At 41.6% G+C, this 20,936-nt stretch overlaps 1 protein-coding gene across 1 annotated transcript in view; it reads left to right on the plus strand.

The window, feature by feature from the left end:
• rnd2 (Rho family GTPase 2) overlaps positions 1-19,937 on the plus strand; it is a 58,403-nt gene extending 38,466 nt beyond the window's left edge. The window contains exons 3-5 of the mRNA XM_033970798.2: positions 3,812-3,921; positions 12,503-12,637; positions 19,038-19,937. Coding sequence (XP_033826689.2) covers positions 3,812-3,921; positions 12,503-12,637; positions 19,038-19,289 — 497 coding nt within the window. The 3' untranslated portion in view covers positions 19,290-19,937. The remainder of the gene's footprint in view (positions 1-3,811; positions 3,922-12,502; positions 12,638-19,037) is intronic.
• The last annotated feature ends 999 nt before the right edge of the window (positions 19,938-20,936 follow it).

Consider the following 20,936-nt stretch of genomic DNA (forward strand, 5'->3'; position numbering starts at 1 on the left):
TATTAGCCTGTTTCGTACATGTGTCGACCATAGAGTATATATAAATGGACATAGCTAACCTGCTAGCCGCCTCGTTCCAAACAGGAAGTGATCATGGGCGCACTTCTGACTCCATGGACTCCAGTTCCCTCTCTCTGTAACTGCTGCTGTCAGACTCGTCATTTTGGTCTTAAATGTTCTTATTAACCCGCTCTACATGATCCTGGGGTTTTTATTTTCACTTGTGTCTGTAAATCAAGATATGAACATTAATAACAGACAAATCAGGCACCTTCTTTCCTTCAGGTCACTAGCAACAGGTTTGATTGACAGTGTTGCTAAGCGTCTGCTCCCTGCTAAACCAGCGATGTGGGCAGGAAAAGGCGTTGCCTTCAACAGCCTCGCTCCGTATTGGCTCTTTGGTTGCTATGATACTCGCGGTCGGAATTCCAAATATGGAACTCTGCTCCACATTGGCCCCTATACCTGCTCTAGTCTCAATTAGCTTTATTTGGAGCCAAACGCTGTGGATGACGTCACACTCACACAGTCCACTTATTTACAGTCTGTGGTGTTGAACCGTTTAGTGAAACTTGAGCTGGAATGTGCTGATTAAACTTGAACACAAAGGAGATTATTGTCAGCTGAATAAGACGAGGTTGACTTTCACTTTGCATCTTATTCCTTTTCTTTGCATTGCAGTCATAAGAAACTCCTCCGTCATACACAGAATTATACATGTAACCAACATTCACTTACTACTTTAAAACTACTTTACAGATACTTTACTACTTTCAATGTAATCCTTGGGGGCATTTTAAACTCTCTTTTTCCTTAAACTTCTATTTGGACAGTGGGAAATCATTTGTTTAGGTCCATCCCTATGCAAACCAAGTACACCCATGTAAAATATGATATGTACTTAGATTAACCACACTGCCAAGAGACAGCCATGACTTCAAACGGTCAAATGTTCCTCCTGGTTTTTGTCGTTTCTACAATATCTGCTAAATATATTTATGTAAACCAACAAAAGACATGGGACAATGCTCGAAGCCACTGCCTAAACAGCTACACCGACCTCGCTCCGATCAGCAACGACTACGATCGCAAACTTCTTATTACGCAAAACCCTCAAGCTCTTAGCAAGACGAGTTGGATCGGATTGACCCGAAGCGCAAGTGATTATTTGAAGTGGGTATGGGTGGGAGGTGGTGCCGTGCAAGAGAACAAAACTTTTTGGAGTTCTGGAGAACCCAACGACTCGAATGGAAAAGAAGATAAGGGTGTTATTTATGGAAATGACTTGCAGTGGAATGATGAAGATGGTGATTCAGACTTTCCGTTTTTCTGTTACAAAGTCCACATTGTGATGGAGAAGAAGACCTGGGAGGAGGCTCTGGAGTACTGCAGGGAGAACCACCGCGATCTGGCCAGTGTGGCATCACAGACAGAACTGACGCTGATGCATAAAGAGCTGGGAAAATCGCTGGTCACTGAAGACGTCTGGATTGGGTTGAGGTTTTTGGACGGAAACTGGCTCTGGGTGGACAGCCAGCCTTTTGAATATGAAGCGTGGAGTCAGGAGAGCGAGGTGGACTGTCCAGAGCTGGGACGCTGTGCTGCTCTGGTGGGGGTGGGATCTTCTCTGACGTCTGGAAACACCGGACTTCAGGCAGTGTGGACTTCTCAAAAATGTGACCAAAAACTGTATTTTCTTTGCTACTAGAAAAATATAACAGTTTGAATAATGACTAGAGCTTTGTTTGCAGCATGTCCACTCAGGACTGTTTGATTGTTAAGTTTATTTATTTGCTTCTGAAACTGGTCATGTATTTATGTATGCGTAATGTAAGGCCGGCACATAACTAATTTTGAAGCTTGATACAGTTGTCCCTCACTATATCACGCTATATATTCGCTTCCTTGCTGTTTTGTGGATTTTTTTTGTGGAATTTTACATGCTTTTTTTTTTTTTTTTTTACAGTGTATGAATGTGCATTGTGTTCTGCGTCCTGATTGGCTGAGGGACTGTAGACCATTGTCCATCAGTCTCCTCTGTGCCGTGTCTCCTGTGCAGTACAGAATGTGTTCAGACAAATTTACATAAACGTTGGATCACAGTGTGACTCTGAAGTGCTGTATGTTTGCAAGTTTTCTCCCCGACAAAACCCACAATGTTGATGTAACGTTCTGCACCGACACAGGCGCCTACGAAGGTTTGAACTTTGAGAGAGGGATGTGAGAAAATGTTAATGCCTGTATAAAGTGTGTGGTGAGGGGTTTTACAGCCTTAAAACAGATAATTGTAAAAAATAAAGCTGACTAGTTTGTGGATTTATGTTAGAACATAACCCTCACGATAAACAAGGCCCTTCTGTATATCGCTCCAGAGAAATGTCGCGATAAATAATAATATTGAAACAACTTTATGTAGATAGTTTTATTAAAAGACATGAGCTGCCACAAATAAACAGCAGAATGTACCAATAATGAGCCAAAAAAGGGACTTATTCACCTCCATAGCAAAATCTTATATTAACAACAAAAAATACCCAGAATCTCCCCATTTTTTAAATTAATTGTATTTTTTATTTAATACAAGTCAAGCATAGTGACCAGACATACACAGTGGTGACGAGTGGTGTGTCTTGGTATGTCTCATCACCAAGACACAACAAGACATAACATGGTTTGTAGATGTAACAGCTTTTTACAACTGTAAGTGAAGTTTGTGTGTGTGATTTTGGTTTTTTCCCCATTTACATTCTCTATTTCTTCTTTTCTCACTTACAAATGACTAGTAGTAGCATTTTCAAACACACGTCCGCTCCAGAGGCTTCAGGTTGGACAGTGGAGGGAGATGGTTTTGGAGCACATTTGTCAGGTTTAATGGGGTTGTCACATTTGTTTGGCCATCGCTATGCAAATAAACATCAGTCAGATGTCAACAGCCCTATTTGCACGGATTAGTTTTACCAAAGGACATCTGTCAAATTGAAATGACCCCAAGACGTGTGTGACTGTGTGTTTGAGTGTGTTTGGGACGGGACGAGGATCTATAATCCACCTGTTTTTCTATGGACTTAATTCTGGAAATGTTGGATGGATAAAATAAAAACTAAGTTGGCGACACGATGAATCAGAATGTCCTTGTTTTGATTTTTAATTTTGATTTTAGCCTGAAACACTTGTGCTAGCATCACAGCTTGTCTCCTTATAGATAAGTTTGTTTGCTTTTAGCCTGATGAACCTGAGCGTCGTTAGCTTGTCTTCATATGTCCAGAGGTAGTGGACAGAAGAAGATCATGAGAAGTCAGAAATATTACAGCAGCACCATCCACTCCAACAGGGGGCGGCCATGTTGGATTCATATTTGCTAAGTATGACTCATCACACTCCTGTATAATCCTATATAATCAAATCGTAGACTAAATTCTAAAAAAAACTAAAAACTAAACTAAACTAAATTTGTTTGGTGGCTTGGTCATGCTGTCCCAAACAAAAAGTTACAGGAAGTGATCCATACTTGATTGATCATGTGACCTGGCCATTTCCTGTCACCGTATTTTAACAAACTCGTCCAAGGGTTTTTGGCCGAGCATCACCAGGATCTCTCTGTGTCATCTGGACAAGTTGGACATTAAAAGTTGAATAATTCGCACAGACTTTGGCCAGTTTCACTCCAGCTCTAATCGCTGAGGTTAAACATGTGTGAATGAAACAAAACACAGCTCCAGGTCTGTTTGTGACAAGAAAACGACATTATAGATCAGAAAATAGAGTCATATGGACCTTTAATCTTATGTCTTGTTCTTTTCTTTCTCCTCAGGCTCCTCCTACTATGACAACGTGCGACCTTTGGCTTATCCCGACTCAGACGCTGTTCTCATCTGCTTCGACATCAGCCGCCCGGAGACTCTGGACAGCGTCATTAAAAAGGTTTTTTCATTTGTTTTGTGTTTTACATTTTGTATTTCTCAGTCACAAAACCAGATTTCAGACGTTTGACTGAGAATGTTCATTAAAAGCCACTTATTAAAAATAATAGAATGTCATTTTCAACACAAAATAAAAGGTTCTTTTATATTGCTGTTGTGTTTAAATATCGATTGAGACCATTTTAAGAAGAACGGTCCAATTTATAGAATTTTTGCAGAATAAATTCAACACCTCAAAATCTGTCTACAAGTTTAAAGATTCTATATTAAATAAAACTTGACTCTTGTAGCTTTAATCCATGTTCTAATGTTATTTCCTCCTCAAAAACAGACCTTGTGTTTTGTTCCATTCACACGTGTTTGATTAGCACTTTATTATTAGTCTGTCTACATCTCTTAAATGCTCTGTTCCACCTTGTGATGTCATGAAGTGGTAGTTTTCAAGTTAACATCTTCTTTTACCTTTAGTTCAGTAGACATTGGCAATTACAGGTCTGAAATTATCCAAATGATTCTAGTGAAGATGTATGGAGTTTATAAACACAGTGAAGCACTTCCTGTATTACCACATGATGACATCACAAGGTGGAACACAGTGTTTTCAGTTTGAGAGAAGAACTCTCTAAAGAAGAAGAAGTCTAAATATGCAGGGTTTGTGTGTTAAACATGTGTGAACATAGACTGTATAAATTGCTGGTTTATCAGGGAGTGAGCGCTTAGCAACGCTGTCAATCGAACCTGTTGCTAACGCCTGCAGGAGCGACCTTGAGGAAAGAAGCGCCTGATTTGTCTGTTATTAATGTTCATATCTTAATTTACAGACACAATAGTGAAATAAAAACCCAGGATCAGGTAGAGCGGGTTAATACGAAAATTAACTTCTCCTCGCCCTCCTGCTTCTCCTTCTCCTTCTTCTCCCTCTCCTCCTCCTCTTCCTCCCCCTCCTCTCCCTCCTCCTCCTCCTTCTCCCTCTCCTCCTCCTCTTCCTCATCCTCCTCTCCTTCCTCCTCCTTCTCCCTCTTCCTCATCCTCCTTCTCCCTCCTCCTCCTCCTCCTCTCCCTCCTCCTCCTTCTCCCTCTTCCTCATCCTCCTCCTCCTCTTCTCCCTCCTCCTTCTCCCTCTTCCTCATCCTCCTCCTCAGTGTTGGGGTTGTGTTTTTTAAACAGTCTTACAGAGGTCACGGCCCTGGTTCTTTTTCGGGTTTATAATGTCAACAGACACTTGACCCTGAGCTCTCAGAAGAAAACGAGGTCAGCGGAGGAGAATGGAGGAGACACACTGGTGCATTGTGGGTTATCATAAATGCTAATTAGCCTCACAGCTGTGTAAAATACAGTTATGGGGCTAGTTTGGCTGGTGAATCTGATATTTTAGTCATTAATAGTTAAGAAAGATTTTTGTTTTTGTTTCATTCGGAGCAGGAGGAGTAGATGGAAAAACATGATATTTTAAATGTCAAAGTCCATGTTTATGTTCAGCCTTATATTCTACAAAGTTTGTGAGACTCAAATATTGATGTTTTTTTATTTGTAACATAACAAGCAAATGAAGCTCAGCTTATATAGAGGACGACTGGAGCAGAGTTTCATATTTTGAATTCTGACCACGAGTATCATAGCAACCAAAGAGCCAATCCAAATGAGGCTGTTGAAGGTAACGCCCCTTCACGCTCACACCGCTGGTTTAGCAGGGAGCGAGCGCTTAGCAACACTGTCAATCAGATCTGTTGCTAACAGTAGCGGAACACAAAATGCCTGATTTGTCTGTTATTAATGTTCATATCTTGATTTACAGACACAATAGTGAAATAAAAACCCCAGGATCATGTAGAGCGGGTTAATACGAACTTTTAAGACCAAAATTGCGAGTCTGACATTAGCAGTTACAGAGAGAGGGGACACAGTTTTTATACAGAAAGTGAATTGCAGTCAGAGTCAGTGAAGGCAGATGTGCGCCCACCATCACTTCCTGTTTGGAACGTGGTGGCTAGCAGGTTAGCTATGTCCATTTATATATAGATATAGACTAACCAGTGCTGTCCTAACGCTGCTTAAGGCTCTTACTTCCAGGTTTACGATAAATAATGCAGAACTTTGTTGTGATGACGTTTACGGTGACGTCAGCTCCCATCGGACACCGCAGTTTTCTAACGTGGAAGTCAGTGGACTTGTTTCTTTTAAGTGGTTTTAGATGAATATTGTGATTTAAAATGTGTAAAGTATAACAAAATGATCCACAGGGTCAGTGATGAGAACCATAGAGACGCAAACAGGACAATGGGTTGATTTAATGATTTTGTTAATGCTTCCATAAATACTCTGGACGCAGCAGAGCCGATAATAAAATCCAGACCTTCAGATCTGTACAGTGGTTTTTAAAGCCTTCGCTCTGACTTGTCCAGTTGCCAGGTCAGTCTCCGAGGACCTGCGGCCGAGAGACACTTAAACCCGTGACCTTGAAAAACTTGTGTTTTCAGACAAGAGACGAGCGCCATCTGCCCACGTTTATCAAGAGGAACACATCCTCTCTGCTCCCTTTTCCCTCTCCTCTCCTCCCTCTCATACCTCTTCTTCCTGCCTCTCCTTCCTCTCCTCCTCCCTCTCCTCTTCTCTCCTCCCTCTCTTCCCTCTCCTAGCTCTTCTCTCCTCCCTCTTCTGCCTGCTTCTCCTGTCCTCCCCTCTCTCCCCCCCTCCTCCCCCACCTCTCCTCTCCCTTGTCCTCCCCTCTCTCCCCCCCCTCCTCCCCTACCTCTCCTCTCCCTTGTCCTCTCCTCCCTCTCCTCTCCTCCCCTCTCTCCTCTCCTCCTCCCCTACCTCTCCTCTCCCTTGTCCTCCCTCCCCTCCTCTCCTCCCTCTCCTCTCCTCCCCTCTCTCCTCTCCTTCCTCCCCTCCTCTGCTCTTCCCCTACCTCTCCTCTCCCTTCTCCTCCCTCCCCTCCTCCCCTCCTCTCCTCTTTTCCTCTCCTCCTCTCTTCTGGCTGTATCTTTTCATAACTCTCTGTTTGATTCTCTTCTCATGACAACCTCCTCCTTTCTCCTCTCCTCCTCTCCTCTAATTCTCTTCTTCCTCTCCTCCTCTCCTCCTCTCCTCCTCTGCTTGTTTCTCATGAGAACGCTGTGACCCTCAAACTCCCAAAGAGCCGTGTCAGGGATAAACTCAGAGTCTCAGGTTGAAAATCTTTTTTTCACATTGAGCCAAAACACAAAGTCCACATTAAGCAGAGACTGTACAAAACGCTTTTTCAGTTTTTAGTTTCCTGGTCAGTTTGTTTTATTTCCTTTAATAAATCTGGCTCCACAGAGGTCCATGGGACAGAGTCACTTCAGAGGCTGTTTTCTCCAAATGCGTTTCCTCCACAGGGACAAAAGGATCAGGTTTTAAAGTCACTCCAACACACACCAAAGTTTACACCATGTCAACCAATCGTACAGAAGGAATTTTTAATATCTAATTCCAAGTCTGATTTATTCAAGTTTGAACTAAAAAAAAAAAAAAAAAGGTGTAATTTGAATTTTTAGGCAAATTTTCAGTTTACTCAAATACTGAAAAATATGCAAAATCCTCTGTGTGATTTTTAAGACCTAACAAAAAGAAGAAAGACATTTAAATCTGCTCCATCCATTTATGAGATTCAGAAGTCCTACAGTCCCTTAACCAATCAGGACGCAGAACACCACGCACGTTCATACACTGTAAAAAAGCATGTAACATTGCACTAAAAAAATCCACGAAACAGAGAGACCACGAAAGGTGAACCGTGATATAGTGAGGGACAACGGTAATACATTTTGTTCATACATTTATAAATAAAAGACAGAAGAAGTTTCAAACTGATCTCTCAAAGTTACAAATTTTGTTAAATAGCTAACCTGCTAGCGTTCCAAACAGGAAATGATCATGGACACACTTCTGGCTCCAATTCACTTTCTGTGTAACTGCTGCTGTCAGACTCATCATTTTGGTCTTAAATGTTCGTATTTAAGACCTCTCTACATGATCCTGGTGTTTTTATTTCACATTGTGTCTGTAAATCAAGATATGAACATTAATAACAGACAAATCAGGCGTTTTCTTTCCCTGAGGTTGCTCCTATTAGAGTTAACAACAGGTTTGATTGACAGCGTTGCTAAGCGCTCGCTCTGTGCTAAACCAGGGAAAGAAGAGCGTGAAGAAGCGTGACCTTCAACAGCCTCGCTCCAGATTGGCTCTTTGGTTGCTATGATACTCGTGGTCAGAATTCCAAATATGTAACTCTGCTCCAAATTAGCCCCTATAACTGCTCTAGCCTCAATGAGCTTCATTTGGAGCTGAACGCTGTGGTGACGTCACACTCACTCAGTCACTTCTTCACACAGTCTATGGTTGGAACATAAGAACTGTCCAGACTAATTCAGTTTCTCCCTCCTCTCTTCTCTCCTCCCTTCTCTCCCCTTCTCTCCTCTCCTATCTCCTCCCTCTGCTCTCCTCTCTTCTCCTCTTTTCTCTCCTTCCATCTCTCCCCCTCCTCTCCTCTCTCCTCCCTCCCCTCTCTTCTCTCCTCCTCCCTCTCTTCTCATCCCTCTTCAACAGTCCTGTATAAGACCATGTGTTCTGTGTAAAACCTGCTGTTCCTCCTCTGCTCTCTCCTCTCCCTCTCTTCTCTCATCTCCTTTCTTCTCTCCTCTCTGCTCCCTCTTCTCTCTCCTCTCCTTCTTCTCTCTCCTCTCCTCCTCTCTCCTCCCTCTCTTCTCCCCCCTCTTTAACAGTCCTGTATAAGTGTGCCATGTGTTCTGTGTAAAACTTTCTTTTTCTTTCCCTCCTCTTTCATCTTGAAGCCTCGTGTGATTTTTGGGACCTTTGAACTCCGCTCTGGTCCATTTCCCACGGCTAGCTTGTTGACGTGTTAGCGGTTTTGGTGTTAGCTGCTAAACGGTTCCTCACAGACGTTGTAGATTTAACCTTTTTACTACGGATTCGAATCCCTCCCGAGCTTCAGTGAACTTGGTCGACACAGGGAACCGAGACTTTCTCCAGGCTTTTCATTACCCATAATTCCCTTGGTAGGAGTCTGTCGCGACCTTTGAACCCTGGCCGTATCTAAGGTCGGGCGGCCACGTGGAGAAGCTGTTGCACAATCACCAAACCAAATCCAAGTGTTGACCCGATGGGATGAGCCAGCGCTGGGGTCAGACAGTGACCGGCGAAGGGGAGAGACGACGTTTTGTGGCTTTAAACACACTGCAGGAGGCGGAGCAAAGGACAGTGGCTCAGTCAGTAGAGCTTATCTGAAGGTTGGCAGTTTGAATCCTGCTCTTGACATAAACACCTCCATAGAAAACATTCTTAATGTTTGATTTAAGGCTCTGTTTATATTAAAAAATCTGTTTATTATAGCCACAGATTTACTCATTTAATAAGATTTTAGTTAGTAGACTAGTTTATTTACTATATTTATACTTAGAAAATATAGTACAAGTATATATTTCTATGCTGTAGCTGTCCACTATAGATCCTTCACATGAGCCTCGGTCTGTAAAAGCATTTTTAGACTTAGACGGAGGAAATTAATTTGACTATTTTTGTGCAAATGGTCAGTTATTAAAAGTCTGTAGGAAAATTATTATGAATAATATTCAATAGTCACTTTTATTTGTTGTTAATAGAACTAAACAAAAATACCCCAAAAAATATCTGTACCTTTTTTGTAATAACTAAGACAGGACACATCAGGTGGCACTCTATGGGTCCTTATGCACTCTATGGGTCAGTCTTCGTTCTATGGGTCAGTCTGCGCTCTATGGGTCAGTCTGCTGTCTATGGGTCAGTCTGCTCTCTATGGGCCAGTCTGCGCTCTATGACCTGTGCTCTATGGGTCAGTCTTCTCTCTATGGGTCAGTATGCGCTCTATGGGTCAGTATGCGCTCTATGGTTCCTCTTTATCTGAGGGAGTTATTGCAGCCCAGACCTCTTTCTGTTCAGCATCCAGACTATGGAACAGCGCCCTCTACAGAGGATATACAGGTGTTTTTTTGTTCTGTTCCTCTGTGTTGTGCATCTGTGTTTTTGTTTTGTGTTGAAGCTCTTTGGCTGCTGAACACTGCACAGGATTGAAGGTGAAGGTGTTTTTAATGTGTTATAGAAATAAACTTGAATAGAATAATATTGCACAGCGCTTTTTGTAAACGCACATACAAAAAAGGGAAATGGAATATATTTGAAGGACATGTACAACTGGATAGATTGGTGCCACTAATGCACTTTAATATTCTGGTGATAAACATTTATAACATTTATATCATGCCTGCTCCTGTTTTTAATGTTTTAAATGGACCTGTGCAGTTTTTGGTTTGTTTGCTTTTGTTTGTATTGTTCTGTATTTTATCTGAGTACTCTCCTTGAGCTCTCACTGTAGAAATAAAGACACACGAAAAACCTTTTGCCTTCAAAACTCAAAATGGAGTTTGAGGTCGTGGTGTTGGGACAGCAGTTTTCCCAGAGCAGTGTTTCTGTGTTGGTTCAGTTTGTGTTATTGAATCTGAGCTGGTTTCAGCTTCTTCAAGAGCTCAGCCCAGAATAGATTTGTTGACAGATGCGTCATGTGTCAGTGTGAGATGTTTACAGATACTCCACATACTCCCCGTACTCCACGTACTCCACTCAAATCTAAACCCAACCCTAACTCTAACCTTTAACCTAAGCCTTACCCAAACCCCAAACCCTTATAAAATCTACACCTTTAGCCTAATCTTAACCCCAAACCCTAACCCTTACCCTAAACCTTTATAAGGAGCTGCACATTTGTCCAGAGTCTTGTCTTCATCTCCTTTTATCGTTAAAATTAAGAGAAAAAAAAAGTTTTTCTAATAAACAACCAATCAGCAATATATAACATCATCGTAGGGTAAGGAGAAATATGCAAATCAATTTAATCAATTATTTAAAGCCCCATCGCGGAACTTTTTAACCAAAAAATACCCAAAAATAAAAACATGTTTTAGTTGTTGTTTTTTTTTTTTGTTGGTTTTTTTTTATGTTTTTATTGTACTGAAAACAGGAAAACATGGTCCTAACTGAGCGAGTGAGGATGTTCCAACGTAGTTTTAACTTTGGAATAATGCGTCTGACGTGTCTCCAGAAAGTTACACAGTGTTGCTTTAATGAAATATAATGTTTAACTATGATTTTAGCTAATACTCCAGTTACTGTGATGTTAAAGCTACCGTGCATATTAAAACATATGTGAAAACGAATGGTACTTTAGTTTCTCACATCCACATTTTTTAAATATCCATAATTCCAGTTTTATTATAAATGCGTGGCTCAGCTGTACAAAGTGTAGGGAAAGGCCATGGGCTGAAGAAGCATTTTGTGTAAAGACTCAAATGAAACAAAATCACATTTATTTTATCAGCGAAGCTCTGGTTTCTATGGCGTCTGTTGCTATGGAAAAGCTCTGATGAATGAATGTGAACAAAACGAGGAGGAAATTTAAGTATAATTTTGTATTTAAAGATTCACTTATAAAAGCAGTAATGTTGAGTCTTCAATTTAAAAACGTGGCTTACATTAAAACATTTAACTTGTTGTGACCAAGGTAAATGACACATTGGTGACGTTTAGTGAGGCCATTGGTGCAGACTGACAGCCACGTCTCTGTCAGTGTGCCCCAGGGCAGCTGTGGCACCGATGATTAGTTTTGTTTTGTTTTTGTCTCGCTGTTGTGTCATTATGAAAATGTAAAAATGTCGAACCAGCCCTGACCCAGGTAACTACAGGATGTATTTACCTGGGTTATAACAAAATGTTGTGTTTCCATGGTGACGAGATACAGCTGCTTCTTTAACTCACAAATCTGTAAATATTGGTGCTAAATATGTGGATCTCTCCTTCACTGTGGTTCTCCTGGAGGTTTCTCTTTTTCCCACTTGAGTTTTTTGAGTTTTTCCTTGCCGAGATGGAGGGTCTAAAGACGGGGCGCTCTGGGACACTTCTCCATTTGTTTGTTTTTGTTGATTCATTTGCTTGTCTGTTTCTGTTTCATTGTTGATTCTCTGACTTTCTGTTGGTTCAATAATTTCTCATGTTCAGCCCAAAGAGGCGACCGCTGTTGTGATTTTGGGCTTTACTAAAATAAATTGAATTGAAATATCAGGAAAGTTTTCAATAACAGGCTGATTCCATTTGTCAAATGTTTCTAATGTCCTTGATCCCGATAAAGGTCCTTAAAAATCCCCATTTCAACAATAATGCAACGTTAAGTGTTTAAAGAAAACACAAAAAATCCAAAGACCTATCACGATAATGATGACATCACCAGGTGGAACAGAGTGTTTTCAGTTTGAGAGAAGAACTCAGCCTAAATATGCAGGTTTGTGTGTTAAACATGTGTAAATGAAACAAAACACAACTCCAGGTCTGTTTGAGATGAGGAAATAACATTAGAACAGATCAGAGAACAGAGTCATATGGGCCCTTTAAGGTAATATGGGCCGTTAAGTGTTTGTCATTTATTTTATATTATTATCCATATTGCAGTGTTTCTGGATCATCACACACATTCTCATCATATCTGTCTCACTCTTCTCGTGTCTTTGTCTTTGCAGTGGCAGGGCGAGACGCAGGAGTTTTGTCCCAACGCCAAAGTGGTGCTGGTCGGCTGCAAACTGGACATGAGAACGGACGTCAACACTCTACGAGAACTGTCCAAGCAACGCCTCATCCCCGTCACCCATGAGCAGGTGAGTGACCTTACACCGGAAACGTCCCGGTGTCCGTCCAAAATGTCCCAGAGTCCCTCCAAAGTGTTACAGAGTCCACCCCTGAAATGTCGCAGAGTCCACCCCCCCGAAACGTCCTAGCATCTCCTCAAAATGTCCCAACACCCCACTAAAACCCAAAATGTCCCAAAATGCACCCAAATTGGGTCTGACATCAGCTGACTGTATTTTTACATTTTTGTCTGAGATGTGGAAATTCTCACTCTGTTAACAGCTCAAGCTAAAGGTGCTAACGTTACCACCTTTTCACAGCAGTGGTTAAATGCCAGGGAGAAGAGGTGGGTTTTCAGCCTAGTCTTAACAATCTGGTCCATTAGAGTGAGATCCCAGAGGAGAGAGAGTGAGAGAAGGAGCAATCAGGCACCTCCAGAAGCAGAGCGGGTGTTAGTCCTGAGGGCCGTCCTGCTGCGGTCAGCGTTCTGACCGCATGTGCTGACAGGAGGAGGACGTGTGCCTATGGAGAGCGCGGAGGGAGAAAGCACAGTGGAGCTTTACCCAGAGTCAGACATTGAGGCTAAACGGGAAGAATTGGGACTAAACCAGACCCAGGTCTAAAGGAGAGCGAAAGGTGCACTGTGTACTTATTTAAAAGTGTTTACAGACTCATTTCAGGAGTGTAAAACAATGACACCTAATGTAAGAGGATTGTCTTTACATCACAGTTTGTATAAAGAAGTGACTGAGTGAGTGTGACGTCACCCACAACGTTCAGCTCCAAATGAAGCTCATCGAGGCTAGAACAGTTATAGCGGCCACACAGGTTAGCTATGTCCATTTATATATACAGTCTATGCTTCTAAACCAAGAAAAATGTATCTCATAAATGTAACCAAACAAACTGCTGTTATAAAGTCCTGCCTAAATCACTTCACTGATCTTCATCCTCATTACACAAAACATCTCTGCTTTTTTACAACACTGAACGTGGCTCATTCAGACAGAACTGGTGGGACATGCTCTTTTGTTCTTTGGGCTTTTGTGCAGTGCTAAAACACACTTGGATGAGCCCGACATGAACAGGCTAAACGCTGATTCAAATTCACAGTGTTTCTATCGCGCTTGGCTCCTCGTTTGCTGGGCTTCGAGGTCACTGCTCCACACGATAAACTACCTCGGTCATTACTCAGCGGCCACTTTTGCTTTTATGTTTTATCTGAATATCTAAATCTGCCTGAACAATTAATATGTCAAAGGAAATTGGTTCTCAGACCGTGGTACACAGGTCTACATGTGCGTTATGTGCAGTTAAAGGCGCTGTACGGGTGTTTTAAATGTTTGCCGTGATCCAAAGTTACTCCTCACTGACCTTATGCATTTAGAGCATCCGAAATATTCACCATGATGAGTTTATAAACACTTTTCACAACCCTCAGAAACCAGTGCCCTCACAGTAATGCTAAGAATAACTAGCATGCTAATCACACACTGAATAAATCATATAGATGCTCCTTTGTCAAATTTGAAATGAGTAAATCAGTAATCACAATCATAGTCATAAAAAGTCCTACTCAAAACAGACAAAATGCAAACCATAAAGATATACTCCAAAGCTCAAATCGCTCTGTTTCACCTTGTGATGTCATGAAGTGGTAGTTTTTAAGTTAATAGCTCATTTTACCTGTAGTTCAGTAGAAATTGGCAACTCCAAGTCTGAAATGATGCAAATGATTCTAGTGAAGGTGTGTGGAGTTTAAAAACACAGTGGAGCACTTCCTGTACTACCACATAATGACATCACAAGGTGGAACAGCCTAAATATAACCTTGGAAATGTTAGAATTATTTTCTGGTGTAGTTAATTTGGTTATGAGAATTTTGCCCTCACAGTAATGCAATAACAACTAGCATGCTAATCACACACTAAATCAATTCTATACATTCTTCTCTTCTCCCCCTGTTCTCCTCTCCTTCTCTTCTCTCTCCTTCTCCCCTCCCTCTCACCTCCTCTTTTTGTCTGCTGCTCTCTCATCCCCTCCTCTTTCTCTTTCCTCTCTCCCTCACTCCCTCTCTCCTCCTCTCCTCTCTTTGTCTGCTGCTCTCCTCCTCTCCTCTTTCTCACTCTCTCTCTCCTCCTTTCCTCTCTGTCTGCTGCTTTCCTCCTCTCCTCATTCTCTCTCCTCCTCTCCTCCCTCTCCTCCTGTCCCTCTATCCTTCTCTCCTCCCTCTCTCCTCTTCTCTTTGTCTGCTTCTCTCTCCCTCTCTCCTTTCTCTCTCCTTCCCCTTCCCTCTCACTCCCTCTTGCCTCCTCTCCTCCTTTCCCTCTCTCCTTCTCTTCTCTCTCTCCTCCTGTCCCTCTCTCCTTCTGTCGTCCTCTCTTTGTCTGCTGCTCTCTCCCCTTCTCTTCTTTCTCTCTCCTCTCTCCTCCTTCCCTCTCACTCCCTCTCTCCTCCACTCTATTTTTCAGTTTTTCGCTGTAGACCATCATGAGATCTTGTATTAAAAGTTCAAAGTTCAACAGGTGGTGTATTGAGTCAGTCTGTGGTCGTTGTTTCATAAATACATTTAATAAATACATTGTTCTTCTGACAGATACGATGGTCAATTTACTTTTCCACAGAGTGAACAGAGATAGTTTAAAAATCAATTTATGAAACAAAGGGCTGAGTGAAAGAGTCTGAAGTCTGGGAGTTTATTATATCAATATTGGGGACTGAAACAAACGTGGCTTCAACAGTTTCTTTTCTGCGACTGAACGAGCTGTCGTCCTTGTGGCGAGGTCATTTCCTCCTGTTCTCGCTCTGCTGACCTGTTCTCATGTTCTGACCGTCTCTCAGATGCCCCTCATGATCTCTGTGTGACTCTCGAGACGTTTCTGCTGTAATCTCACACAGATCTGATCAAGGATTTCACGTTGTCACGACAACTTCCCCCACAGCCCCTCCTTCTCCTCCTCTTCCTCCTCTTCCTCCTCTTCCTCCTCTTCCTCTTCTTCCTCTACACACGACCAGTCACACGTTTGGACTCACCTCTCATTCATGTTTTTTTCTTCATTTTTACTACTTTCTACATTTTATCAACAAACAGAAGACATCAGATATATGAAATAAGACATATGGAATAAAGTAACACAGAAAGTTATTTTTATATATATATATCATTTTATATTTATCCTTATATTAATTCCTCAAAGTGGCCTCCCTTTGCTTTGCTTTTTCTTTACCATATAGTTCCATATATCGTAAGTCTTATATCTGATGTCTTCTGTATATAAAATGTAGAAAGTAGAAAAAATAAAGGATTAAAAAACATTGGATGAGAGGTGAGTCCAAACCATAGCCTGTACATATAAAAGACATGGCTAACCTACTAGTGCGCCCATGATCACATTCCAAACAGGAAGTGATCATGGGCGCACTTCCAGCTCCATCGATTCTGGCTCCAATTCACTTTCTATGGAAAAACTGTGTCCCCTCTCATCACACTCACTCGGTCCACTTCTTACAGTCTGTGGCGCAAACTTTTGACTCGTAGTGTATATCAACGTATAAAAGGTTCACCATGTATCTCCGGGATAGATATACATGGGTAGGATTAATGCCATACTGTGGGAAATTCTTGGCAAAGCAATAACATCTCTATGGAGATGGCTGTAGCACACCTTTAACAGTTTATAGCCGTACTATGGCAGGGCATTCTGGGTGTTTTGTTCTTGACCTTCTAATGAGGGCTAATTTCAAACGAATGCGTGGTGGAGTCGACGATAAAATCAACATGAATGAAAAGCTCTTCTGTGTGGCCCTGCAAAGGATCATGGGAAGTGCGGTCTTGTCTCGTCTGATCTGACCTCTCTGTGCGCTGGTGAGTCTCAATCATGAAACCAGAGACGCAAACGGAGGAGGAGAAGGAGGAGATCAAAAATGAAATGATCTTTTGATTTGATGTGGGCGAAACGATCAAAAGCGCCGTTAGCAGCAGGTGTTGGTCCAGTGGAGGCGGAGTTTCTGTTTGTATCTGTAAGACAAAAGCCAACGAGCCAACAGAATTGTGTTTTGTTTCATTCACACATGTTTGAGTAACACTTTATTCTTAGTCTGTATACATCTACAAAGCTCACAATGCTCTGTTCCACCTTGTGATGTCATGAAGTGGTAGTTTTCAAGTTAACAGCTCCTTTCACCTTTAGTTCAGTAGAGATTGGTTCCAGGTTCTGAAATTATCCAAATGATTCTAGTGAACACAATGGAGCACTTCCTGTATTACCACATGATGACATCACAAGGTGAAACAGAGTGTTTTCAGTTTAAGAGAAGAACTCAGCCTAAATATACAGAGTTTGTGTGTTAAACATGTGTGAATGAAACAAAACACAACTCCAGGTCTGTGATGAGGAAACATCAGAAAATAGAGTCATAGGTAAAGGTAACAGATACAGAGCTAAAAAGTTACTCAAGTAAAAGTAAAAGTATCACATGAAAAGTATCAACTTAAGTAAAAGTATTTCTCATCAGTGTTGGTCATCTGTTAAAGTGTTAAATGTGGTAATAAAGATTCATTTTATTCATTTTGTTTGGTCAAATCTGAAATTCAAACTCAAAAACTTCAGTGAGGATGTTTCCACGGACATGGTAAAAATAATCTCTCAAATCATATGAAAACTACTCTTACTTTTCAGTCCAGTTCAAAAATGTAGTGGAGTAGAAAGTACAGATACTGCTCTCAAATGTACTCAAGTAAAAGTAAAAAGTACACACTGTAAAATGTACTCAAGTAAAGTACAGATACCTGAAAATACTGTACTACTTGTACTTCGTCACCTTCCTCCACTGCTCAGAGTCCACAGCAGTTTTCATTTGGAGCCGTATAAAGCGGTTTGGTCCGGCGAGCCTGTGGTCACATGGTCAGCCCGTTTGATATGGTTTTTATTTGAAGTTTTGCTGTAATGTCGTCTACTCTGTGTTACATTATTATAACAAACACACACATCCCTTCCTTTGTCTGTAAGCTTTGTTCTTCTTTAAAAATGTGATTTAAAAGTTCATTATGTAACTTTTCCTTATGTAACACGTAACTTTAATGCTGTCTGCTTGTTTCCATGGAGATGTTTTCGCTTTGCCTGTGATGTTCCACTGTATATGACGTGCATTAGTCGTCTTTATAGCAAAAGTACCTAAAAAAACATTAATTCTGGGTCCCCTCTCCACAGATCTGACATGTAATGAGACATGGTTAATGTCATAGTGTGGAACATTCCAGCTAATCAGTAACATCTCTATGGACATGAGCAGGCAGCGAACCTTACACCAGAAAAGATACATAGTGCATCTTTAACCACCGTCCTCAATCAAAAACTGAACCTGCAGTTTGTTGTGCACTGAACTTTATCTACAAATGGATTAGACCTGGTTTAGTCCTGGTTTGGTCCTGGTTTGGTCCTGGTTTGGTCCTGGTCTGGTCCTGGTTTATTTTGTTTTCATCCCTGACAGTTTGAACTGCTCACTAGCGCCTCAGAGTGGTCACATAATGCTGCTGTGCCGTGATTGGTCAGCTGATTTAAACAGGTTTTGGCGCTGTCTTCCAACCAGTGGAGGCAGGACGACAGCGCCATCTGCAGTTCAACTTATTCAGGACAGTATCTCAGGTGTGTGAGAGTAAAAAGGCCCCTCGTCCAAGTTTAAAGTCCTGTGGCTCCTTTCTGTATTTTGATTGCTTCCTTAATCTGCTGTTAATCCAAGCTGCTTCTTCAGTTCCGGTCAGATTACTGCTGGACACTGTCTTCTATCTGTCTGAAGAGACGAGCTAACTACACTGAAGCTAACACATCTGTTTGTTCATCAGTTTCAGTTTGTTGGCTCAGTCTGATGAGCTACACAAAGATCTGTGCCTCAGTCATATTTAGCATAATTGTTCAAGTCCCTAATGCTCTCACACCTATTAGCATATTGGCTATTAGCATACTGGCTAGCCCTATTGTTTTCCTTGTTTTGATTTAGGTTTGAGGAAGAATGTCATCACTCTAAAACTTTTGTCCAGTGACAGAAGTGCATTTTTCTTTTGTTATGGATCAGACACATCGAACGTATATATAAGTGGACATAGCTAACGCGCCTTACACACATGTTCCAAACGGGAAGTGATCAACAGGTTTGATTGACAGCGTTGCTAAGCACCCGATCCCTGCTAAACCAGAGGTGCAGGTAGGAAGGGTCGTTACCTTCATCAGCCTTGTTCTGGATTGGCTCTTTGGTTGCTATGATACTCGTGGTCAGGAATGGGCTCCAAATTGGCCCCTATAACTGTTCTAGCCTCGATGAGCTTCATTTGGAGCTGAACGCTGTGGGTGACGTCACACTCACACTCCTGTGGCTCATACGTGGATGACTCACACAAACATTCACCTTCTGTATTTTTGCTCTTTGTTGCAGGGCAGCACAATCGCTCGTCAGATGGGGGCCGTGGCTTACGTGGAGTGCACATCCAAAACCTCTGAGAACAGCGTACGGGACGTATTTCACATCACCACTCTGGCATCCGTGCGACGACCACACAAAACGCAAATGAAACGCAGTAGTTCCCGCAGGGGCCTGAAGAGGGCATCCCAACTGCCCCTACCCCCTCTGCCCGACCAGGCCCCTGCTATTCGCAAGGACCGTGCAAAAAGCTGCGTGCTAATGTAGAACTGCTAATGTCAGAACGACTGTAAATACACCACGGGACACCACAGAGGAACAAAGTCTATTTATTGTTTCATTCGTCATATTTTATTTTTGCACTGCTAAGGAACGCTTTGGAGGATTTTACGTGTTTTGCCTATTTTCCGAGCTGTTTACATATTTGTGCTGTTAAATCGGACTAACCTCTCGCAAAATATAATAGAGGAATTATTTTCTTCAACTGGTTTAAGAAGAAGAGGAGGAGGAGGAGGTCACTAGACGAAGGAGGAAGCCATTTTGGATTGCCTTGTCTGTTTAAAGGACCATTGACAAGAGCAGGACTTGGGTATTTGCAGTAAAAGTTTATAAGGGATTTTAAAGGGACATTGATTGACAGCTCAGGTCAAACAGCTGGGATGTTGAGGGATGTTGTGGAGGTGTGTGTGTGTGTGTACGCTACCGCAAGTGCATTTTAAGCATTTAAGATTCTACGGCAAAATGCAGTTTAAAGTCTAATACCATCTTTACAAATATGTTTTGTCAGTCTGCCCCACGGACTGTTCCTGTTACATCAATATGTTTCTTTGTGAAGAAAAAAGTGGTAAAATGTTAGCACTATTTTATTGTACTTTCACTAAAAGTCTAAAATAAAAAAGGACATTGCTGCATAGGATATTGTGGTGTTTTTTTTTATATATATATCACAAGGACAATCTGTTAGGAGTACTACACAACTGCACTGAAGTATCGGGGATACATAGACTGTATATATAAATGGACATAGCTAACTTGCTAGCCACCACGTTTCAAACAGGAAGTGATCATGAGCGCGATTCCGGCTCCAACAACTCCATTTCACTTTACACTGAAAAACTGTGACCTCTCTTCAAACAGAACCCAGACAGTAGTGTTTAAATCAAATCATCAAACTTTAAGTAAAGGAGTGCCCCAAGGCTCAATTTTGGGCCTGCTACTTTTTACTATATGTATTAATATCATTGGTTGCAATTGCTCAGACATTTACAGCTGAAACAAGAAGTTTACATACACTACTGACTGTCTGACATGATATCAGATTAAATGGTACCTGTTTTAGGTCCATTAGGATTAACAAAATTATTTCTGTTTGCTAAATGCCAGAATAATAAGAGAAGGATTTTTCATTACTTTCTTCAAAGTCAGAAGTTTACATACATTTTATTTGTATTTAATACCATTGCCTTTAAACTATATGACTTGGGTCAAACATTTTGGATATCCTTCCACAAGCTTCTCATAGTAGGTGGCAGGAATTTTGGCCCATTCCTCCTGACAGAACTGGTGTAACTGAGTCAAGTTTGTGGGCCGCCTTGCTCGCACATACCTTTTCGGGTCTGTCCATACATTTTCAATAGGATTGAAATCAGGGCTTTGTGATGGTCACAAAACACTGACTTTGTTATCTTTAAGCCACTTTGTAACCAGTTTGGCAGTAATGTTCTTTCCTTGATGCCATCTCTTTTGTGAAGTGCACCAGTCTGTCTTGCAGCAAAACATCCCCACAACACGATGCTGCCACCCCCATATTTCACAGTTGTTTCAATGTTATTCTCAAGCTTGCGATCTTCCCTCTTTGTCCTCCAAACATAACGATGCTCATTATGGCCAAAACAGTTCAATTATGGTTCCGCC

This window comes from Periophthalmus magnuspinnatus, chromosome 8 (assembly GCF_009829125.3).
Source record: "Periophthalmus magnuspinnatus isolate fPerMag1 chromosome 8, fPerMag1.2.pri, whole genome shotgun sequence".
Classification (NCBI taxonomy): Eukaryota; Metazoa; Chordata; class Actinopteri; order Gobiiformes; family Gobiidae; genus Periophthalmus; species Periophthalmus magnuspinnatus.